We start from the raw sequence: 23,630 nt of genomic DNA, 5'->3' as shown, positions 1-23,630 counted from the left end.
TGAACAGGAGTCGGGCCGTGCACAAATGTGTCTATAGGTATGGTTGAGGGGAGATTCGGCCCAGGGCTGAACCAGGTTCCCAGAGATGGATTAAAAATCCCATTGTCTCTCAGACCCACATTCCTAACCCTGCCCTTAGCAGCCCTGAGGCAGAATGCCAGGGGAACTAGCCTTGCTTAGCTGCAGAGGACTTGCTTGTTCTCTTCTTCTACCTCATGGCCCCTCAATGATTTAGTCCTCCTCCTTCCAAAATCTGGTTCCTCTGTGGCCTGCTTCCTCTTGAGATGGCTTTGCCGCATAAGAGCCAAATCCCATCTTCCAGCTGCTGCAGAGGTCAAAAGCCTTGCAGATGGAGGACACAGTGGGGAAAATGAGGGAGAAGAACTGAGTATCACAGACCAAGGGGTTGGTCCTGGGAGGGTGGGGAGAAAGAAAAAAGATAGGCCAAGGTTACTGCCTCCTAATTATGTGGAGGAGCATGGGCCACAGTGGATGGCTGTGTTTGGAATGGCATGTGACATATCTGTGATCCTGTGTCCTCTCAGAGACCTACCTAGGATGGGGGTCTCAGGGAGCGTTACCACATCTGCCGAGGGGCTCACACTCGCAGACTGAAAAGTCACTGGTCAGCCCTATATTCCGGGCCTCCTGCCGTGGCCCAGCTCTGGGTTCTGCCAGTGTGGAGTACGGATTAGAACCGGTGTGTAAGTATGTGACAGAGAGGCTCAGCACGCCAGATGAGTTCACAGGCCCCTCTGAACCCATTTCATCCTGACAGGCCCTGGCCGGGGGAAAGGAGCGGTGTGCCACTTCTTGCTGTATTCTGTGGAGGGGGGTCCGTGCACCAATGCTGTGCCAGGGAGGCTCAGAGCTCCACAGGGAACTGGGGGAGCCTTTGCTCTTGAAGACACCCTTCCTTCTTTCAGGCCCCACCTCCCCACTCAGAGCCCCAGGATGGAAGACAGCGAAGAAGAGACTAGAGGCAGGGTCTCGGCTTCAAGGAAAATTGCTTTATTCTGCTTCCTCCTAAGGAACTGTTACAAAGGCTCCAGGTCTGAGGCTTCACAGGCACCCTGAGGGCTGGGCAGCTCAAGGTCTACTCCTCATTCAGGCCCTTTTGAAATAAAACAAAGTCCAAATTAGCTCTGGGAAGGCCAGCATCCTGGGGACAGTGCATGGAAACTGAAGTTGAAACTAGGGTGCCTGGTCGGTGGAGAGCCTTGAGTGGCCTGGTAGAAGTCCCTGTGTAGGCCTGGATGCATTTCCAAGGATCAGTCTAGAAAGGGAAAGTTCTGGAGAAAAGGACTCTGGAGTAGGCTGGAGGCAAGCTGCCTCTGTGAGATCAATGTGGTCCGTGGGATATTCTTCTAGTGTTGGAGTTTTAAGGTTAGGAGCCAACATGAAGAGGGAAACAAAAGCTGGGGAGAACTGGATCTAAGGTGTGTATATAAATCGGAGCTGTGTAGCTGGGGAGAACTGGATCTAAGGTGTGTATATAAATCGGAGCTGTGTAGGGTTTCTGACTGTTCTTGATCTGGGATTCCCAGAATTACTGAAAATGAGGTCACAACGAACCTCAGAAGTCACTGGGAGTTTGTGCTTCAGTTAGGGAATAAACAAAATGGTACTATCTGAGGGACACAGGGGTTGTGCCTGCTTGGGAGGTAACAGGTAAGGTCCAGAGGAGGAACCCACCTTGGCACCAATGTCACGGCTCTTGGCCCGCAGCTTGTTGACCTGGGACTCGGCGATGTCGGCCCTCTCCTCTGCCTCGTCCAGTTCATGCTGCACCTTGCGGAACTTGGACAGGTTGGTGTTGGCCTGCTCCTCCTAGGAGCAGGTAAAGGGAGGGGTAAGAAGGGGCCTGGCCTCTTAGCCCTTCAGTCTCGGGGACTGGCACCCCATGTCCCTCCTCCAGGCCTCAGCCCCAGCAGGGTCACTCACCGCCTCCTCAGCCTGGCGCTTGTAGGCCTTCACCTTCAGCTGTAGCTTGTCTACCAGGTCCTGCAGCCTCAGCAGGTTCTTCCGGTCCTCCTCTGTCTGAGGTCAGGGGAGGGCCGGAGGTGAGACTGCACAGTCCCAAGAGTCAGCGCCTCACCCCAGCTTCTCTTGACTTCTCCATCCTGAACGCTACATTCTGAACCGATGCTACTCTCTGGTCCCCACAGAATATTTGAAATTGCTTATAATTCCTCACCAAGGAGCACCTTTTTGAGACATGGACTCTCTATGCAGCTCAGGCTGGTCTCAAACACATGATCCCCCTCCCGTCTTAGCTTCCTGAGTATTGGGATCATAGGCATGTGCCACTAAGCTCACTTGGAATGTGAATAGTTTCAATAATTACATAAAGAAAGAACTCAATAAGCTAATGGGATTTCTGGAAGAGTGCAGTGGCTTATGTATATTGTCCTAGGGAGCAGGCTCCTGAAGGCCCTGGAACACCACGGAGCATAAACCCACTGGCTCTGGGCCCAGCATGTTCTGTGAGTGACTCTGGGGTTGTAAGCATGATGGAATTTCCTGGGCTGCGATGGGCTGACCCAAACTTGATCTAGGCTAAGGACAGAGTGTGCTTGGAGGCCCAACATGCTAGACTGAGACAAACAAATTCTAATGGAGACCGTGACTCTAAAATGCACTACGGAAATCTGGGTTTATATTGCTCTGGGGACCTAAAAAGATTTCTAGACTTATGCGAATGGCTTTAGTGTCTTTGGTAGCAAGCCTGTCTATAAATTTTCTCCTGGGGAAAGGCATTGCTGGTTGAAGCTGTGCCTGTCTAGAGCGTGTCTCTGGTGGATGGGCTGAGGGTGCACATCTAGGTGGAGCCCTAGGCTATGAAGCTCAACCGCTGACCTCTGGGCCTGCTAGGACAGAGTGAAGCACATCCAGGGGCGGCATGCCAACTCCGGCTAGGAAGAGTGGGGCCGCCTCTCCGCTCCCCTTGGCTGCTTGTCCCTGCAGCTTTAGGCCACTGGGCAAGGGCTGGGGTCGCAGTGTTGCCCCGCTGAACCCGGTAGGTGAGCTGCTCTGCCCCGCCGAACCTGGTAGGTGAGCTCCTTGATGCGCCGCTCACTCTTCCTCATGCCCTTCACGGACTCGGCGTTGCGCTTCTGCTCAGCCTCCAGCTCGTTCTCCAGCTCGCGGACCCGGGCCTCCAGCTTCTGCAGCTGCTTCTTGCCACCCTTGAGCGCGATCTGCTCGGCTTCGTCCAGCCGGTGCTGCAGGTCCTTGATGGTCTGCTCCATGTTCTTCTTCATGCGCTCCAGGTGGGCGCTGGTGTCCTGCTCCTTCTTCAGCTCCTCCGCCATCATGGCGGCCTGTGCACGCGAGAGGGGGGCGCGTGGTCTGCTCGGGTCCTGGTGGGCTCCCTGCGCGGGCTGGGGGGATGCTGGCCTGGAGTGGGGAGGTGGGGAGGGGGACTCACATCTGTGATGGCTTTCTTGGCCTTCTCCTCCGCATTCCTACACTCCTGCACCGCCTCTTCTACCTCGGTCTGGAGCTGGGACAGGTCCGCGTCCATCTTCTTCTTCTGGTTGATGAGGCTGGTGTTCTGGGAGGAGAGAGGCAGGGCAGGAAACAGTCTGGGCATCTCCGAGGTGCTCTTTCCCCGTCAACCGCTGAGCTGAGGAATGCACAGGGCACCCCCTCACCTGAGAGTGCAGCAGCTGCACCCGCTCGCTGGTCTCGATCAGCTCCTGCTCCGCCAGCTTCCGAGACCGCTCTGTCTGCTCCACCACAGCCCGCAGCTCCTCCAGCTCTGCCTGCAGCAGGTTGTTGCGCCGCTCCACGATGGCGATGTTCTCCTTCAGGTCGTCATTGGCGCGGACCGCATCATCCAGCTGGATTTGAGTGTCCTGAGGATGGGCAAAATGAGCATAAGACAGAAAGCTGGCCTTGGTGGCTTCACAAGGCTGTTGCATAGAACTGCATGTGGGTGGGTAGTCCATCGTGGTGGCTCAGGGTTGACCTGTCAGATATTTCTACGATGACTGTGTGACAAGAGACAGTGCGTCTACTGTCCAGTCAGCCCATATAGAAGCTAATCCCCTCTCTGGGTGAGGTGACAGTGTTTCCGGAAGTCTCTGAGTACCTTCAGCAGACTCTGGAGGCTCTTCACTTGTTTCTGGGCCTCGGCAGCCATGCGGTTGGCATGGCTGAGCTGGATCTCCATCTCATTGAGGTCGCCCTCCATCTTCTTCTTCACCCGCAGGGCCTCGTTGCGGCTGCGCGTCTCTGCGTCCAGGGAGGTCTGCAGGGAGTCCACCACCCGCAGGTGGTTGCGCTTGGCCTGCTCCATCTCCTCATCCTTCTCTGCCAGCTTCCTCTCGATCTCTGCCTTGATCTGGTTGAACTCCAGCTGGGCGCGGAGGATCTTGCCCTCCTCGTGTTCCAGGGAGGCCTGGGAAGGGTGTGGGGAAAAGGTTTTGAGGCATACAGTCAGAGTCCAGGGCAGACGCAGGGGTTGGTCTAAAAACCACGGTACAGAGAGAGTTCAGGAATGGTGTGCATGGCTCAGGAATCAGGTGCTGAGGAAGGAAAGAGAGGGTGTGCACAAGAGAAACGAACACAAGCTGAAGAAAAGGAGACGCAGACTCCCAGCGGGGAGAGCCAGATTTGAAGACAAAGAGGAAAATGAAAAGTGTTGCCAAGGAAACAGGCAATCAAGCACAGAGTGTAAAAAAAAGAAAAAGCACAGACATGCGGAGGTGGAAAGGGAATGCCTCTCAGGTGCAGTAAATAAAATGTTCGCGTGGAGGGAGCTGAGTGACCCTGAACGTTTGCTGGGCGGCTGCTATGTGCCCAGCACTGGGTTAGGCCCTGGCAATGAGCCAGGAAGGAGGAAAACAGACTCCGGGAAGATGAGAGCAGGGCCAAATCTAGATCTCAGTCCCCGCCCCAGTGCTGCCCCCTCCTGCTCGCCCACCTCAGCCTCCTCCAGGGCAGACTGCAACTCCATCTTCTCAGCCTCCAGCTGTTTTCGGATCTTCTCCAGCTCATGGATGCTCTTCCCAGTGGAGCCCAGCTGCTCAGTCAGATCTGAGATCTCCTCTGTGGGGGATGGATAGTGACTCAGTCTGGAGTTTCTGTGGTCCCGTGTGGGGCATGTTTCTTTGCCTGGACTGCAGCTGGGGCCCTCCGGCATGGGACACGCCCTTCCCTGCCCCTGTGGCCCTTCCCTGCCCCTGTGACCCTTCCCTTTCCCTGCGGCCTTTCCCCGCCCCCCACACACCCTGAAGGTTCTTGTTCTCCCGCTTGAAGGTCTCCAGGTGCTCCAATGACTCCTCATAGGCATTCTTGAGCTTGAAGAGCTCTGTGCTCAGGGAGCGTGCCTCCTTCTGGGAAGACTCCAGCTCTGACTGGGACTCCTCATACTTCTGCTTCCACTCTGCCAGGATCTGTAGGAAGGCAGGGGCACACTGTCCAGAGCTGCCCCGGCCCTCCCTCCCCTGCCTCCAAGGAGAAGGCTCTGGCTTGAGCTGGCACTGAGCCCCGCCATCACCGTGCACGCTGTCCACGGCTCCGCCGTGGGCCTACCTTGTCGAAGTTCCTCTGCTTCTTGTCCAGGGCTGCAGCGGCAGCATTGGAGCGCTCCACGTCCACCATGAGGTCCTCGATCTCATTCTGCAGCCTGTGTTTGGTCTTCTCCAGTGAGGAGCACTTGGCGTTGACGGCCTCCACAGCCTCCTCTGCGTCCTGGAGCCTCTGGGCCAGCTTCTTCCTGCAGCGGGAGCGGGGTAGAAAGGGATGGGGAGAATGGAGGAGGTAGATTTGGACAAGAGGAAAACATGTGAGTCCTTCAGAAGAGTGTCCTTGACAACCCAGAAGCATCCAGAAAGCCTGCGCACAGGCCCCGGAGGCCGAGCAATGGCAGGCAGATCTTGGTAGCTGAGCACGAAGAAGACACAGAGCACCTGTGACGGCCATGAGGCTACATCCCTCTTGGCTGCAGCCGCCATTCCCTATGGCACCCTACCCCAGGTGGGAGCACTCAGCCCTCAGACAAACCTTTTGTTCGTCTTATATTCGGATGAGAAACATAACGCGAGCAAAAAGCTTCCCCGAGAGGAGCAGGAGGCAGGGCTGGGGCGGGGCCCTCCTGCACTGTCACATGCTGTCTAAGAGTCCCCGTGTGGGGTCCACTGAGTGTCAGGCCGGGCTGGCTGCCCAGGACTCACTTGGCCTCCTCCAGCTCCTCGGTCCTCTGTATGGCGTCCGTCTCATACTTGGTCCTCCACTGGGCCACCTCTGAGTTGGCCTTGGACAGGACACGCTGCAGCTCCGCCTTGGCCTCCGTCTCCTCCTCATACTGTTCCCGCAGCAGGTCGCAGTCGTGCCGGGCTGACTGCAGGGCGTGGGCCAGGGCATTCTTGGCCTGGGAAGAGGTGGGCACCATGGAAGTGGGCCAGCTTTTTCCGTAAGGTCACCCCAACATACCTTCGCCCCAATCGCAACATGCTCCCTTGGCCATGTCCTCTTCCAAGTCTCCAGTGCCCCTGCAGTGGTTTCCTGAGCTAGAATGACCCTAAATAGTAAAGTTTACAAAGAATGTCTTGGTGCCTACTGCCCAATGCCCCTTGTGGCAGATCTTATTGCCCGTTGCCTTTGCAGGGACAGGCAGGGACATGGGGTGTTTCTAAGACCATCACACTATAAGTAGATTAGTACTCAGTTTAGGGATTTTGTGGGGATGATGTTGGGAGTTTGTGCATGCGTGTGGAGGCCTGAAGTCAACCTTGGGTATCATTTCAGACACTGTCCACCATATTTTTTGAGACAAAATCTGTCTCTGAGACCTAAGGTCCAATCTGGCTGGGTTGGCTGCTGGTCAGTCCCAGGGGTCTTCCCCATCTCTGCCTTCTCAGTGCTGGGATTACAAGTGTGCCACCACGCCCAGCTCTTTACACAGGTGTTGGAGACCGAATTTAGGTCCAACCATCTCCATGCTTATGTGGCTTTACTGACTAGGCCACGGCCCTAGCCATGGGATTTTTAGAACTCATGCATTTGTCTCTTTTCCATGAACTATGCTAGGAACAGGTCCTGGCTTCCTTTCCTTCTCCAGCCTTCAGATCGCTCTCATAATCCCAGGACCCTTTTTTCAGTACCTGCACCCCATATCTGCACTCAAGAAGGAAAACGTGTCACCTTAGATCAGCAGCCTTCCTAATGCTGCCACCCTTTAATACAGTTCCTCATGTTGAGGTGACCCCAGCCATAAAATGATTTTCGTTACTCCTTCAGAACTGTATTTTTGCTACTGTTATGGTTGTAATGTAAATATCTGGTGTGCAGGATGTCTGACGTGTAATCCCAGTGAGGAGGAATCCGACCCACAGGTTGAGAACCACCCCACCCCAGCATGGCAGCAGGAGAGCAAAGGACCACTTTCAGCGTGGGGAACAGATTTAAAAGACACCTAGGAAAGGCTGGGCTGTGGCTTCTTCTTATAATTTGTAGAGAATTGTGGACCAGATAAGCAGACTCAAGGGCCGTTGGTGCATTCCACGGGCCAGGCAGAGTCCAGGCCTCACCTTGACTTCCTCCTCCAGCTGCCTCTTGAGGTCCTCCAGCTGCTGGGTGTAGGTGAGCTTGCCTCGCGTCAGCTGGGAAATCAGTGCCTCCTTCTCGTCCAGCTGCCGGGACAGCTCCCCTGGAGACACACCAAGCTGCCTTCAACCCCTCCCTCCCTGCCCTCAACCTTTCCCCTAACCCTTGGGCTCCACTCTCGGGAGACGCTGTGGGCACTGAGGGTCATGTGCACCCAAGGTTGGGAGGATGAGGAGGTTGCGGTTCCAGCCTGGTGCTCACCGTTCTCTGTCTGCAGCTTGGCCCGCTGGCTGGTGAGGTCATTGACAGACCGCTGAGTCTCCTCGGCCTTGCTCCGGTGCTCATTCATTTGGTCTTCCAAGGTGCGGCACATCTTCTCGAGGTTAGCCTGAGAGAGGAAGATGTTACACCGTAGGTGCAGGAAGGGACTCAAGTGGAGTACTGATGCACTTAAAAAAGAAATGGAGAGGGATCCTTGCAAGGAAGAACCGGAGAACAGCATAGAGAAAGGAAGGAAGAAAAACGAGCAGTCAGGGAAGAAAGAAGATAGAGAACAGAGGCAGAAGGAGGGAACTAGAGGCGGGAGGCAGCCGCGCGGGCCCACCTTGGCCTTGATGATCTGCTCCATGTTGGAGGTGACGTCATCCAGCTCCAGCTTGAACTCGCTCTTCTCCTTCTCCAGCTTCTGCTTCACACGCTGCAGGTTGTCTATCTGCTCACCCAGCTCGGCCACACTGTCGGCGTGCTTCTTGCGCAGGGCTGCGGCTGTGGCCTCGTGCTGCAGCGTGGCCTCCTCCAGGTCCCGCCGCATCTTCTGGAACTCGGCCTCGCGCTTCTTGTTCATCTCTATCTGCACCGATGTGGCCCCGCCGGCCTCCTCCAGCCGCTCGCTGATCTCCTCCAGCTCACGGGACAGGTCTGAGCGCAGCTTCTCCACCTTGGCCCTGGCTGTGCGCTCGGCCTCGAGCTCCTCCTCCAGCTCCTCGATGCGTGCCTAGCCAGGGACACAGAGGTTCAGGGCTGCTTCCTGGACCCTCCATTGAGTGCCCCATCCCAGGGCTCTAAAGGACCCTAGCCTACAGAGATCGGCAAGGGAGTTTGATGAGAGGCGGGCATAGAAGGACTGGGGGGAGGTGTCTGGCACAGCCCAGTCAGCTTCCCTTTCGTCTTGAGCATTGCACATTCTCTTTATGAGAAGGAAACAGATCTCTTGGAGAAGGACAAAGAAATTTGTGTTTCATGGGTTTTTTCCAAGCAGTTTAGTGGCAAGAAAACTGCAAAAGTCTAACTGAGAAAACCACACCTGTTTGATAAAATAGCCGAAGGCGTACCTCAATGCCTGCTACAGAGGAAAGAGCCATAAAGACGTTCAAAGTCACCAGGTGACAGGGTGGGCATAGTCTATAGTGGGCTTCTATGACCACGCGGCTAGACAGATCTGAGACAGGAGGTCAGTTCTGCCCTCTAGAGCTGTTTTTCCCCAGGGTCTCTTCTTCTTTGGATCATATAAGGCCCTCTTGTGGGTGCCCTGTGGGGAGACTCATGTGTTTTGTCCCCTTCTGTGGACACACAGTTCCTGTGATGCAGGAATAGCATAGATTGGAGGGGATCCAGGAAAGCTGAGAGCCAGCCAGGAACAGCCTTACCTGAAGCTCTTTGAGCTTCTTCTGCAGCTGGCTGCCCAGGGCCTGCTCATCCTCAATCCTGGCATTGAGTGCATTTAACTCAAAGTCCTTCCTGTAGGGAAGAAAGGGGTGTGGTGTGGTAGCAGATCAGGCAGGCACCTGGAGTACTCACAGAGATCAGAGGTTATAAAACTAAGTGCAAGAAAAAAATACTTCCAAGAGTGACTTAAGTTATCCAAAGAGTAACTAACACCTGCTGTCAGATTCAAATCCAGTTAAGAACATAATGGGAAAATTCCTGGAGCAGAGTAGCAGGGCTGACCTCTGTGGGACTGTCCCCATGTTACCTCATCTGTGAAAGGATGAGACTATTTCAAAGACCGTGTGTGGTGTGTGTGTGTGTGTGTGTGTGTGTGTGTGTGTGTGTCTGTGTGTGTGCTGGTGGTGGTCTTTAGCTTGTCACTGATGGTTTAGGCAGCTCAATAGCCTCTTTAAAAAAAAAACTAGAGTATATACATTGTAGTAGGGTAGGATTTCATAAAGGTACTTTCTTATACCTAGACCATGCACTTTGATCATACTCACTTCCCTCTCAACTCATTGACCTTCCCGAGCCCTAGCTGTCTCTTTGGTAAAGTCAGACTACATCATCTTTAGGAGGAGACTGAGGAGGGCTATAGACAAGGCTCAGCCGTTGAGAGTGCTGCTCTTCCAGAGGAAGCAAGATTGTTCTCAGCACTCAATCAGGCAGCTCACCACTATCTGTAACTCCAGCTCCAGGGGATCTGATGCCCTCTTCTGACTTCTGTGGGCACTACACTCACATGTGCAAACACACACACCCACAATGTATATATATACATAATTATAAGTAAAATATTAAAGTAGGAGGTTGAAGAATCATTAGGACCAAGTATAACTCATTCATTCACTCAACAAACTCTGCCTGGGGCAAGTGTGAAGACTCCTGTACAAACACAAGTTGGAGTATGATAAGATCCTGAAATATCAAAATATGTTTTGTAGCTCACTATTAACTAAGTCTGTGTGTACACCTTTTGGAAGGTCATGCCGTAAAGACTGGGACTAGAGGTTGCCTAGAAAAAAAGACATTTCCCAACCCCTTCAATTTTGAACAGCAGAGCCATTTCTTTGTCTGTGGAAAAACCCGAGGAGACTTTCCTGGGAGGCTGTGCGAGCAGCCTTCCTCCCTGTCCAACTGAGTGCTCACAAAGGAAGCAAGCTTTTATTTTCACCTCTCCCAAGGGCCTAGCAGGGACGGAGGGCTTGACAGAGTCAAGCAAGACTCTGCAGGAAGGACCACAGGGCCTTAGTGTGTGTGTGTTAGAGAGGAAAGAACCCGTCCTGTAGGTCCCGGCCTTAGCTTGGGCAGCCATTGCCTCCTAGGATAACCCCTGGGTCAGCTTGCACCGTCCTGACTAAGCCGGGCTGAACAGAGGAACCGTGGCAGTGTGGGATCACGGTACTTTTTAAGTTTCTCGTCCAGCTGCTGCTTGTCGTTCTCCAGGTCCATGATGCTCTCCTGCGTCAGCTTCAGGTCACCCTCCAGCTTGCGCTTGGCTCGCTCCAGGTCCATGCGCACCTTCTTCTCCTGCTCCAGGGAGCCCTCCAGCTGGCGGGGAAAAACACCAGCTACGTACCACGAGGTATAGCATCCTGACCTGGGTTTTGTTACTCTACTTTCCGGAAATCCTTGGGAAATTCAGGACTCTGGGAACTTCTCTACAAAGGACCAATGTTTCCAGGCAACCATGAGATTGTCAAGAATGGAGGGTTTGCTCAATAGATATTTTATGAATGAATGAAGTTAGGATGAGATTCCAAGGCTAAAATCATTCATTCAGCATCCTGTAAGTACCTACTGGTTCCAGGCTCTCTCTGTGCGGGGCACTGAAGACACAAAACTGAGCAAACTCAAGTTCCCATCTGAAGGGAGGTCTTAATCCTGCGACTGAGACAGATACTTAAGTTATTTGATGGACGCAAATCCCTTATCATTTGATATACACAAATGAGGGAACAATGCTCACTCAGGATCAGACCCTGCAAGATCTTCCTCCAAGACGCTCACAGTTTACCAAAGAAATACATAATGTTCTTATGAGCTAATCCGCTAAACCCCATAGTCAAAGGTAGAGTTATGTGCGCTTAAATTTTAAACTTTAAAGCTTAATCAAGTTTTTAAAAAGCTTAATTGATCATAACAGTGAGATTAGATACATGATTTGAAGTTGATAACCCTCATGCTTTCTATCCTCTAGTTTTATTCTGAGAAGATATCAGAAAAATAAATACTTTCCAATACCCTGCAACACCCTATGCGCACACACACACACACACACACACACACACACCTCTCAATGCAGACAGACATGCTATATCAAAGTCCGTTTTGTCCTGTCTACTTACGTCATCCACCTGCTGCTCCAGCTTGACCTTGGACTTGGTCAGAGTGTTGACCTTGTCTTCCTCAGCCTGAAGGTCATCCAGAGCCTGCTGGTGGGCCTCTTGCAGAGCTTTCTTCTCCTTGGTCAGCTTGGCGATGATCTCGTCCAGCCCAGCCATCTCCTCTGTCAGGTTTTTCACCTGTGAAACAGACAAAACCCCCACGTCCCCCTTAAGTCAAAGGACACCACCTGGGGACACCTGCAAGAACCTCCATGAAACCATGAGGCACACACTGTGGTTTGGAGCCAGGGAAAGCCGGCTTCACCTTGTTCTCCGTCGCGTGCTTCTCCTTCTCCACCTTGGCCAGTGTCAGCTCCAGGTCGTCGATGTCCCTCTTGAGCTCTGAACACTCGTCTTCCAGCTTGCGTTTCTTGGCGGTGAGCTCGGCGTTCATCTCTTCCTCGTCCTCCAGCCTCTCGGTCATCTCCTTCACCTTGGCCTCCAGCTGGATCTTGTTCTTGATCAGCTGGTCGCAGCGCTCCTCTGCGTCAGCCAGGTTGTCTTGTTCCTGGGGCCAGGGTATGGAAAGGCAGGGTGGTTTGAGGACCGGTCCTCGTCCTTAAGGTGGCAGAAGGTAGAGGTCCAGATAGGAGAGGGACCTGAGCTTATTGGCTGGGGAGAGCATCAGGATGATGGGGGGGGTTAAGATGGTATGGCTGGAGAGCACTGGGGAGAGGAGCATAGAAGGGAACTCAAACTCTTCACATGGCCTTTTCCTCTGGCTTCCTTGCTTGGAGGAACTGTATTTGCTGATGTCATACACTCTGTGAATTTTAACTTATGCGGCAGGCACCTTGATTCCTGACTAAGGATGAAGAAATTTAGGCTTGAAGATGATTTATAGTTTCCCCTAGGATCTATCTCTATCTGTGTCTCTGTCTGTCTGTCTGTCTGTCTGTCGAGTGTGTGTCTGTGTCTGTCTGTCTCTCTCTCTCGTGTGTGTGTGTGTGTGTGTCTGTCTCTCTCTCTCGTGTGTGTGTGTGTGTGTGTGTGTCTGTGCATGTGTGTCTGTGTATATATATATATAATTTTGATCTCCTATAACCCAGGCTGGCCTTGAGTTCATGCTGCTGTAATGTTCACTTGCCTCTACCTCCTAAGTGCTGAGACAGCAGCTGTATGCCAGCTGCTGTCTCATGGCTAAGCCTACGTATTTAGAAGGGGGTTCTTTGTGTCTTTTCTCTTCCTGAGGGACCAGTTTGGAGGTCTATGGAAGTGTGCTCCCAGAATCCTCAGCCTGTGAGGGACATGCTGGTAACTCTAAGGTGTTGGGTTGGGGGAAGCGCGGGGTGGGGGAGCTGACGATGGCTCTGGGGCCTCACCGCCTGCACTTGAAGCTGCAGGTCATTCTTCTCCTGCAGCAGGGACACCATCTTCTCCTCCAGCTCCTTGCGACGAGCCTCAGACTTCTCCAGTGCATCCTTGACTCGCCCAAACTCCTCCTTCATGGTGGCCATCTCCTTCTCTGTCTCCGCGCTCTTCAGCAGGGGCTTGATCTTGAAGTAGAGCTTCATCCAAGGCCAGTTCTTGACCCCCATGAAGGCCCGGATGTTCCACTGGATAACCAGCAGGGAGTCTCTGCAGGCACAGGGAGAGGAGTGGCATAAGAACCGCTCCTGTTTCTTCCCATCTTAGACCCTTACTCCCAGATAAAGTCCCCTTTCCTTATCCATCGCACCCTCCTCCAGGTCTTCCAATGCCAAGGGCCATCTTGTGTTCATAAGGTCCCTTCCTAACCTAACGGTTTATTCCTGATGGGCCCCCGGAAGTCTTTCTCTTGACACTGTCACTGAACTAGCCCGGACCTCAGGAGAGCTTAGACCTCCTCTAAATCCTCTCACCTGCGTTCCAGAAGCTTCTTGAACTCCATCCTGGAAAGCACACCTCGGGACTGGGCCTGGATTCTGGTGATGATGCGGCTCAGCCTCTCGTCACGCATCTCCTCCAGCAGCCCCAGCAGCCCCGCCTTGAAGAACACCTGTGGGAAGACGTGTGTTTAGCATGACTAGGGCAGGGCATAAGGGAATAGGTGGTGGGCATTTGGGGACAACTGAAGGAAGAATTGTAAGGAGGATGCCGTGGGCAGCTGGAGATGGGATGTCTGGGAGTGGAGGGTTAGCACAGGGTTCAGGCATCCTTTAAGGTAACTGGTAATAGCCTGGGAGGAAACGCTGAAGAACCAAAGCAAAAGAGATGCCTTCAGCTGATTCGCCTCTTTCCTTTCCTCACCTTGGTGTGACCAAACTTGTACTGGTTGTGGTCAATGTCCAGGGAGCTCAGCAGCTTCTCAGCCCCTTTCCTGCTATCAATGAATTGTCCCTCAGGGATGGCTGCTGGGTTCAGGATGCGGTACCTTGGGAGGGAGATTCTCAGGGTCATTTACATCTACAGAGTTCCAGGGACACCACGGACCCCCACTCCCACGGAGGCAGCCCACCCCTGGCGCCCTGAGCCCCGGGGCACCCCTTACCCACCTCTGCCGGAAGTCCCCATAAAGAATTCGGTTGGGGAAGCCCTTCCTGCAGATGCGGATGCCCTCCAGCACACCATTGCATCGCAGCTGGTGCATGACCAGGGGGTTGTCCATCACCCCTGGGGAGGCAGGGAGGAGAAAAATGAGTGCCAGAGTGCCAGACTAACACCAAGTCCTCTGGCTTCCCACCCTGGCTCTGGCTCACATGAGCTGTTACTTTAGTAAGTCAATCTGCCTATAGGAATTCTTCATTTGTTTCATTTTTCTCCCTAGCCACACTTTTAATAGTAATCAAAAGATTTTCACATCTATCATTTTATATAATACATCCTTATCTTGATGGTTCTGGGACAGATGTATCTCATTTTCTAGGTGAGTGAGCTAAGGAATTAAATGACTTGGGGAAGGTCACTGAGCTAATTGAAATCTGAGCCAGACTTTGAACCCGGGTTCCTTGATATTTTATTCCTATGGTTTAGAAACACATAGGCATTCCTTATATGCCTCATTAGGGGCTATTGGTCACTCATGAGGTGATATCTATAAAAATGCCTTACACTTTACCTTGAAGTGTACATTGGGAAGTATACATTCCTAATACAAGGTTAACCCTGGGATAGGAAGTCTGGGAGAAGAATATGATTTGGAAACCACCAAGGCTTGGAGATGACAGCACATGCCCAGTGGGATAGCTCAAGTTCATGGTCTCACCTGGAGACTTTGTCTCATTGGGGATGATACAGCGTACAAAGTGGGGATGGGTGGAGCGCAAGTTTGTCATGAGTTTGTTCAGATTTTCCTGTGGCAGAAAAAGAGGGGAAAATAAAAGCAAGAAAGAAGGAGTGGGAAATGGGGGGAAAGGAAGGAATGGAGAGGATGGCGAGAATACAGGAAGCAAGGAGTTGAGAGGATCCCAGGGACAGCCACAGGCAAGGAGAGGAGTTGATGGCAGATGAGAAAACAGAGGGATGAGATGGAAGACAGATTAGAGGCTAGGAGGTGAAGAAAGACACAGCCACAAAAAAGGTCAAGAATGACCAAGAAAACCGGTGTGGGGAGGAGCTGGGCAGGCAAGGAGTTGGGGCTGAGAGAGCAGGGTGACTGGGAGCCTTGCTCTGTGGGGCCGGGCACACACTCACCCTGTGCAGAGCAGACACAGTCTGAAAGGACGAGCCTTTCTTCGCCTTGCCTTTGCCCTTGTCTACAGCTGTGGGAGAGGGAGCCAAGAAAAGGGGCATTAGAGGGGGCATGTAGGGAGGTCAGGAGCAGCAGGTGGGGACCTACAGCCTCTCCCCACATTTTGTCCTCTTTGGCTACCAGACAAGAGTTCTCAGTGTAGCTACTCCAGTGTCTCTACCCTGTTCTTGTCACTGAGTCTGGTCTGTGCACCTCAGGGCATGCTGTGATGGGGAAGTGGTGGAGTTCCGCAACTGACTGGCCTCAGAACGATGGCATAAACCTTAGAGTGCTAAAGCCTGGGGTACTTACGTGCATCAGCTCCAGCATAGTTAGCAAATAGATTGCTGAGCAGCTTGAGGGAGGACTTCTGGTACAAACCCACCACCGTCTCATTGAGTGGGTCCTTGTTCTTCTGTAGCCAGCCTAGGATGTTGTAGTCCACAGTGCCAGCATAGTGCACCAAAGAGAAGTGAGCTTCCTGCTTCCCCTTGACGTTGCGAGGCTTCTGGAAGTTGTTGGACTTGCCCAGGTGGTTGTCATACAGCTTGGCCTTGAAGGTCATGTCTGTGGCCTTGGGGAACATGCACTCCTCCTCCAGGATGGACATGATGCCCATGGGCTGAGTGTGTAGGGAGAGAATCACTGAGTAAGCTTCCCTCGGGTGGGCATGTGTCTACTCATGCATGGTGTAGGGTATTAAGAGACGAGGCTCAGCTCGAAGATAGCAGGCATCTACTGTTTGACACCTGTCAAGCCTTCCACAGGTGGGGATTTTGTCGATGTCAGGGGGATTTTTTTGTGTGAGTCTGGGTTTGTGGCTGCTACTGTTGCCTTTAACATACTCCATCACCCGATCCCTGCGATGCTGAGGTTAAAGATAGGTGCGTTCTTATGACCGCCATACCACCTTCAGGTTTCCCGATCCTTGGACGCGTGTAACCCAGGGCCAGTGAGCATGCCAGTGGGGAAGGCCAGCCTCTAGATGCCCATCTTTCACGTGTCGGTCTTAAGCCCCTTGGCACACAGCTATTGGTGGGAACAAAGCTATGGGCATATGTCATGGGCATTCTGGACAACACAGAACTCTGGGAAGTAGAGTCCCACTTCTGACACTTAGACTGAATTCCTCAAAAGGGAGATGAGCCACCCCCTTATCTGAAGTTCTGGAGTGTTCCTGTGGGTTATAGGTAGAAGGCTCAGGCAGTGGAGACCGGACACACCTTCTCAATGAGGTCAATGCAGGCCTGCAGGTCCATGCCAAAGTCGATAAATGTCCACTCGATGCCCTCCTTCTTGTACTCCTCCTGCTCCAGCACGAACATGTGGTGGTTGAAAAACTGTTGCAGCTTCTCATTGGTGAAGTTGATGCACAGCTGCTCGAAGCTGTTGAACTGGAGGAGGGTGTGGCAGCCAGTCAGGCAGGAGGACCCAGGGTCTGAGTGGCCTCCAGGGTCAGCCTAGGCCTGTGCCACACACCTGCCCAAGCCCAGCACAGGCGTGACTGGTCCCCTCCCAGGTCATGACAGGGAAGGGGGGGACAGGGACTGGCTCTGTCACTACACAATCCCCACTGCCATCCTGTGCCTGGCCCACAACTGACCCTCTACACGGGACTGAAGGTGTGAGTGTGTGAGTGAGTGTGTGTGAGTGAGTGTGTGTGAGTGAGTGAGTGTGTGAGTGTGTGAGTGAGTGAGTGTGTGAGTGAGTGAGTGAGTGGGTGGGTGGGTGGGTGGGTGAGGGACAAGTGTCCCAGGCCAGACTCACATCGAAGATCTCGAAGCCGGCGATGTCCAGGACACCTATGAAGTACTGGCGAGGCTGCTTGGTCTCCAGGGTTGCGTTGATTCGTGTCACCATCCAGTTGAACATCTTCTCGTACACGGACTTGGCCAGGGCCCCAATGGCATATGACACCTGCAGGGTAGGGGGGGAAATCCGGATGAGCTGTGCTATTGGGAAGGATGAATTTGAAAGTTCAAACCCCACCATGCCACGATCCCTCCTCCATTTGCTTATCCTCCAAAGACAACCCACCTGCTGGACATTCTGCCCCTTGGTGACATACTCGTTGCCCACTTTCACCCGAGGGTGGCACAGCCCTTTGAGCAGGTCGGCTGAGTTCAGCCCCATGAGGTAGGCGGACTTGTCGGCCTCTGGAAGGAAAGGGCGCATGGCAGAGTTAGCACAGGGCACACGTTCTGCAGACTCAGCCCTCAGTCGCTCCGCGGCTTTCTCGAGTATCACCTTCAGTGCCGTCTGGCTCCGCCTGCTCCTCCCGCTGCTTCTGCTTGAACTTCATGTTTCCAAAGTGCATGATGGCGCCTGTCAGCTTATAAATGGAATTCTTCTCTTCTGAAGTGAAGCCCAGCACGTCAAAGGCGCTCTGTAAGCAGGGCCCATATCAGTGAATCCCCAAAAAAGAAGTATGACTGATTAATGCCATCGTATGCTGGAGAGAGAACTTGAATGTCTCCCTGGTCCCTGTAAAGTGTGAGTCCCACGCCCAGAGAGGGACTCCAGACGAAGACAGACAGCACAGACACACAGGCCCTGCCTTGTCACTGTCCACTGTCAATGGTCGTAGCTGTTCTCTGCAGCTGCTTTGGGCTTCCCACCTGTGTTCCCAGCCCTTCCACTCACGTCCCCACCTAGGCTTTCGTGTGTGTGTGTGTGCATGCGTGTGCATGTGTGTGTGCATGCGTGTGCATGCGTGCGTGTGTGTGTGTGTGTGTGTGCGCACACGCGCGCGCACTTGCTCGCCCTCTACCCACAGCTCATCTCGGCCCCATAGGGTCTACGATTCTCCCTCCCGCTTCTCCTGAGGTTCCACTTTGTTCTTTGCCTTCCCTGACTCTGTCCGTGGTTCTCAGCCCTCTGGTTTGACAACACCAACTACTGGCCACTCTCCTGTTTGATAGCGTGCATCTCAGGGCACACCCTGTTCACAGAGCACATTCTAGCTCTCGAGGAGGGTTGCACTGCTTTAGAAATCAGATAGCCAGTGTCTTGGCTCTGTTCCTAAGCTGGCGCCATGTGCCAATCCTACCCGTCCACCCCCTGGCTGAGTCCTCACATACTCACATCAGTGGCCATGAGCTCTTCAGAGTCATCGATTGAGGCCACAGTTGTCTCTCCCTGGGAGATGAATGCGTAATCGTAGGGGTTGTTGGTGATCAGCAGCATGTCTAAGAGTGGGAGGAACAGGGTTCAGCTGTGCCATAACCCTGGCTGTCATGGGGGCTGCTGGCTGTAGCACATGGGCCAAGGGGAAGGCTGGGACAGGGATTGACTTGACCCACAAAACTGAGTCTAGCAGTGTCATTAGGCCCAAGGCATATCAACAGAATCCAGCCGCAAGCAGAGGGGACCAGGTTGCCATGGAAATAGCCGGTCTCAGTCTGACTCACCTAGAAGCTCAGGCTTTTTATTAGACAGGATTTGGTAGAAAATGTGATAATCTCTTTCTGCTTTCAGCTGGAAAATAACCCTGGATTTTTCCAGAAGGTCTGTGAACAGGCAGGTAGAAGGAGAAGAACGAAAGGTTAGAATGTGGGTACAAAGAAGTAAAGGATGAGGGCGTGGCAGGCAGAGGGCAGGGGAAGAGACTGGCGTGGGTGCAGAGGCCGTACATGAAGATGGGGGAGGAGACCCGGAAGAAACAGCATCTTAGAGAAAGTCCCAAGGAAACGTGCACTGATACTCAGACAGAGGGAAGGCCTAAGGCAGACGAGCCCAGAGTCGGGAAGAAAAAGAAAACAAGGGGAAGGTTTTGAGACCGCACTGTGTAGAACTAGGATGGGCTCAGATTAAATAAGCCCGGGTAGATTCATGGAACTTACAGGTCTCTATGTCTGCAGATGCCAACTTTCCAGTTGCCCCAAAATGGATTCGGATGAATTTCCCCTGGAGAGGTGGATAGAAAAGGGTGGTAATTAGCCTGGAAATGGCTCGCATCTGAAGTCAACCTTCAGTCAGCCCAAGTCCCATGTTTAAGGTGGAGTATCACTCACAAATCGAGAAGAATTATCGTTCCGGACAGTCTTGGCATTGCCAAAGGCCTCCAGAGCGGGGTTGGCTTGGATGATTTGATCTTCCAGGGTACCCTGTAAGAGGTCAAGAAGGATGGAAGGTGAAGACTTCCCACTCTCTTTCTCGTAATGCAGGCCCTTAGGTGACAACAGGCCTACCTTGCCTGGGGTCTGGTCCTTCTTGCTGCGGTCCCCAATGGCAGCAATAACAGCAAAATACTGAATGACCCTCTTGGTGTTAACAGTCTTACCAGCTCCGGATTCTCCGCTGTGGTGACAGGCAAAGACTCAATAGGCAGTAAGGCTTAAGATCAACAAGCCTCACAAGAGGAGAGAAGACCTATCCTGCTGGGGAGGGGCTCTCATCAGGACGCTGTGAGGACCGGGTTAGCAAGCAGGAAAGATGCCAGGAGAGGACAGGGCTCAATCAGACGGGAGGGCTGTTTTAGAAGAATAGGTGGGGAGGAAAGAAAAGGTTTCAGGGGGAAAGGATAAGGGAACGAAGCGGTGAAGACAGGTGGTCTTATAGATGAGTGAAAAGTCAGAGGCAATGGGCGAAGGAAGCAAAAGGGGAAAACGAGAAAGATGGAAGCAGAAAAGAAGAGAGACACAAAGAGCAGCGAAGAAAGAGATGGGCATGGAGGAGAGAGAGAGGACCATAGGTGTGTGTGCACAGGGTCTGGGTCCCCTGTGGGCTGGGATCAGGGATTCTGGAGCTATGCTTACGTGATGAGGATGGACTGATTTTCACGGTCTGGAAGAGACAAGAGGAGAGGCAATGGGTGGGGCTGGGTGGGGCTAGGATGAGGGGACACAGGCCAGGGCACCGGGCTCACCTGTCAGCATGTACTGATAGGCATTGTCAGAGATGGAGAAGATGTGTGGCGGGGCCTCGCTCCTCTTCTTGCCCCGGTAGGCAGCCACCACTTCTGCATTGTACACCGGCAGCCACTTGTAGGGGTTGACAGTGACGCAGAAGAGGCCCGAGTAGGTCTGGAGTAAAGAAGAGGAAGCGAGTAGTCAGGAGTGATTTTCAGAACTAGAGGACGACCTCAGGAGACATTGAAGGAAAAGGGAAAAGCTCAGAATGTATCAACTGAGTCGTTTCAGAGTTGTAACTGAGCCGAAGGAGCAGGAGCCCTGTATAGTGCCTCCCACCCTGACACATAACAAGCAGGTAGCTTGGCTTTAGGAGGCCTCTCTTGCCCAGGAAGCTCTAGGTTCTGGGAGACAGGCTCATACTGCACTCACGTAGATCATCCAGGAAGCGTAACGCTCCTTGAGGTTGTACAGCACGGCCGGCTCGTGCAGGAAGGTGAGCATGGCCATGTCCTCAATCTTGTCGAACTTGGGCGGGTTCTGCTGCATCACCTGGTCCTCCTTCACGGTCACCGTCTGTAACAGCCCACACAGGCACCGTCAGCCTGTATCTGCCCTGCTCTACCAGCAGTGAAGGGAGCAGGGCAAGGTATGGATGGGTGAGATGGTATTTAGCTAAGAAGGAGTCTCAAAGAACACAGGACAGATGTTGGGAGTCAGAGGCCGGTTGGACGGGAGGCTTAGTGGTCCTCAGATGGGCTTGCACGTACCCTCTCTGTGTACCCCAGTTTTGGGGCTCTGTCGGTGGCTTCCCACATCAGTGCCTGTACCTACACATACCTTGCCATTCTCTGTCTCAGCAGTGACTTTGCCACCCTCTCGAGACACAATCTTGGCCTTGACAAACTCTTCTTTGTCATCAGGCACAAAAACATCCTTCTTGAGGTCAAAAGGCCTCGTCTGTGCCTCCAACCGCTCCTTCTCAGACTTGCGCAGGAAGGGGGCTGCGGCCCCAAATGCAGCCATCTCTGCATCCGCCATGGTTGAGCCTGGGGTGAGGAGCAGCCGTCACCTACTGCCTTTCCCCTCCCTGGGCTCTCTGCCCCTTCATTGGCAGCTGCCTGGTCTGGCACCATTCTTAGCACTCAGGAGGAATCACCCGCAAAGCCCCATGTTCTTCAAGCTTACCCCTAAACGAGAGAATAGCCTGGCAGCTGTGCCAGGCAGAAGGGACAGCTCACTCTTGCTCACATTGGGGGAGAGTGTCTGCCTCTATCTCCCGTTGTCAATGGACCCTGCCCCTCACTGACCATTATAAGTAACTCCTGAAGCCAGCCAAGCAGGGCAAGAAGGGACACTTCCAGTTCCGCTTTGGGCTGCCATGTTCAATCTTCCCAGATCCCCCAACACTTGAACGTTGGCTTTGCTTACCTTGGTTTCTCGAATGTGTCTAGTGATGAGGGTGTAGGACCAGGCCTGGAGGAGACCTGGAGAAAGGGATGGGGTTGTGCCAGGCCAGGCTATAGACCAACCCGGCTCCCGGGGCCTCCCTCCTCTCTGGCTGCCTTCAGCACCCACCCTCCTCCACACCGAAGACAGATGGACGCACTGGGCAGCCTCTCTTCCTTCCTTTTCAATCTGTTTCCTTTCTCCCAAAGGCTAACTGGAACAGCTTTCTGGACCCTGGGCGCCCAATCTTCTACCCTTAGGGGCTGTTCTACCCTTACCTGTACCCAGCTGATGAGACTTCCTTTCTTTGAGCCACCTACAAAACAATAGCAGTGACATTTGTCCAGTGTTTTCCAGGCAAAGCACTCTTACTCTTTTGCTCAGTGGTCACCTCTTGAACACGTGAGGACACCAAGGCTAAATGGCTTGCTTTTCTCAGGGAACAGAACAAAAGTCAAGACTTCAGGCTTGAGTCTCAGGATTCCAACAGCCCTCTGACTGCTATCATACATCCCAGTGCCTTACCACACCCTCTAAGGAGCATGCGTGCCTACTGCGTGTGCATACACTCTACATAAAGATGGCTACCTTTCATCCTCAGCAGGCACGCCCCCACAGTGGTCTTGTGCCTCAACAATAGCCAAGTGCGTAGCTGGCTCCTGTGGCTGCATATTCTTTGGAGCACAAAGACCAGAGGCCCCCACCCCGCACACACACCTGCATGTCTGTGATCTCCTGTTGCAGAGACTACACACAGAGTTATAGTAATCACTCCCCCACGGACAGCCAGGCACCTCCACAAACACAGACAGGTTCTGCAATTCACAGAACTGGCTTCCTTTAGAATTACCATTCTGCCCCTCCTCCCCAAAAATGCTTCTAACCAGGCATGATGCTAAGCACACGTCTGTGGTGTGATATTTTGAGATTAATTAGGTTAATGCTTCACATGTCTTCTACTGCATTTTATGTGGTGAAATGTATGTTCATCCTTACTTTTAAGACATGTATGCATGTACTCTAGTGCACACCTACACACACACACACACACACACACACACCACTGTTGCATTCTGGGCCATATACGCATACAGATATTTCCCCTGGGGAAGACATAGGCCCCCATCCCTATGGTACAAGCACGCATATTTAGATAGGTACAGGAATGCTCAATAATAACCAGGTACTACATGAAGCCCTGCCAGAAGCCTGCTGTTCTAGAGGAATCTCTTCCTGAATCTGGAGCCCCTTATCCCAGAGGGAGGCCTCCAGCTCCCACTCCTACCTGAGGGCAGCAAGGAAGGAAACAGCAGGAGACTGCTCAGAGTCAGACCTGGCCTCAGGGGTTGTATATATGGGGCAGAAGGGTGCCCCCACCCCCACCTGCACCCAGTCCCTAGCCAGATTTAGAAAGGGCTGTTGTCACTAAAAGCATTTCCCCCCTCGACTCCCCCCCTTCCCTTGTCCAAACAGTGCTCCCCCTCCCCCCCCAGCCAGGAAACAATTGGAAGTGGTCGTCATTGTTGTGGCATGGCATGTTCAGGGTCTGAGTTCCAAGGGGTGGGGTGGCTCAAAGCGAAGCAAAAATATCTCTTACATTCCACAGCTCACTGCAGAGTAAGCTGACAACGACCACCATGACCTTAGGCAGACAGAGCCCTGGCCCTGGCCCTGGCCATGCTGCCCCTTGGAGTCCTGGCCCCCAGCACTAGCCTGGCTCTGTTTCCAGAATCCTCCCTACTCTACTGGCCTGAGTCCCACATCTCACTGAGGTGGGAAGGGGCCTAGTTACCACAGCAAAGAGGGGCAGGGCAGAGTCGGGGGGCATGGCCCTGGTATGGCAGCTGGATTGGAGCAGCTAGGAGGCAGCTTCCTAGTTAAGGAGGAAGAAGAATGACCAGAGTTTAGACACTGGAACTCTGGCTCAGGCACCGCTTTCCTTGGGCCAGCAGACAATGTGTTGAGGTCACCGAGCCTCAGAGCCAGACAGGTCTCTGGTGATCCATCCAAGTGAGTGCTTTAGTTTATGGAGGT

General features: G+C 53.2%; 1 protein-coding gene across 1 annotated transcript; it reads right to left on the bottom strand.

Moving 5' to 3' along the window:
- Positions 1-990: 990 nt before the first annotated feature.
- Positions 991-22,967, bottom strand: LOC106022467 (myosin-7). The gene is made up of 41 exons (XM_040740516.1): positions 22,882-22,967; positions 21,875-21,912; positions 21,579-21,634; positions 20,988-21,196; positions 20,580-20,723; positions 20,165-20,321; positions 20,055-20,082; positions 19,488-19,596; positions 19,311-19,403; positions 19,140-19,203; positions 18,708-18,806; positions 18,382-18,485; positions 17,545-17,683; positions 17,335-17,453; positions 17,065-17,214; positions 16,521-16,691; positions 15,610-15,919; positions 15,261-15,328; positions 14,833-14,920; positions 14,123-14,240; positions 13,878-14,001; positions 13,490-13,626; positions 12,971-13,226; positions 11,914-12,156; positions 11,610-11,786; positions 10,667-10,812; positions 9,201-9,291; positions 8,159-8,548; positions 7,816-7,942; positions 7,539-7,657; positions 6,183-6,379; positions 5,542-5,725; positions 5,237-5,402; positions 4,931-5,055; positions 4,097-4,405; positions 3,657-3,860; positions 3,431-3,556; positions 3,048-3,323; positions 1,945-2,040; positions 1,696-1,830; positions 991-1,114 (listed from the first exon to the last, which is right to left on the bottom strand). The coding sequence occupies exons 4-41, from the start codon at positions 21,186-21,188 to the stop codon at positions 1,097-1,099; spliced, it is 5,808 nt and encodes a 1,935-aa protein (XP_040596450.1). The 5' UTR covers positions 21,189-21,196; positions 21,579-21,634; positions 21,875-21,912; positions 22,882-22,967; the 3' UTR covers positions 991-1,096.
- Between the last annotated feature and the right edge of the window lie 663 nt (positions 22,968-23,630).

Source organism: Mesocricetus auratus, unplaced genomic scaffold (genome assembly GCF_017639785.1).
Source record: "Mesocricetus auratus isolate SY011 unplaced genomic scaffold, BCM_Maur_2.0 Super-Scaffold_100707, whole genome shotgun sequence".
NCBI lineage: Eukaryota > Metazoa > Chordata > Mammalia > Rodentia > Cricetidae > Mesocricetus > Mesocricetus auratus.
Note: the sequence above shows the minus strand (reverse complement) of the source record. Positions and strands in the feature narration are given on the sequence as shown.

Excerpts from the sequence above, each read along its gene's own strand:
- LOC106022467 (XM_040740516.1), bottom strand. The coding sequence starts at position 21,188 with ATGGCGGATGCAGAGATGGCTGCATTTGGGGCCGCAGCCCCCTTCCTG. Across the intron at positions 17,215-17,334 it reads AGGGGCAGAATGTCCAGCAG|GTGTCATATGCCATTGGGGC; the intron begins GTGGGTTGTCTT and ends CCTACCCTGCAG. Across the intron at positions 15,329-15,609 it reads CTATGCTGGAGCTGATGCAC|CTGTAGACAAGGGCAAAGGC; the intron begins GTAAGTACCCCA and ends CCTCTCCCACAG.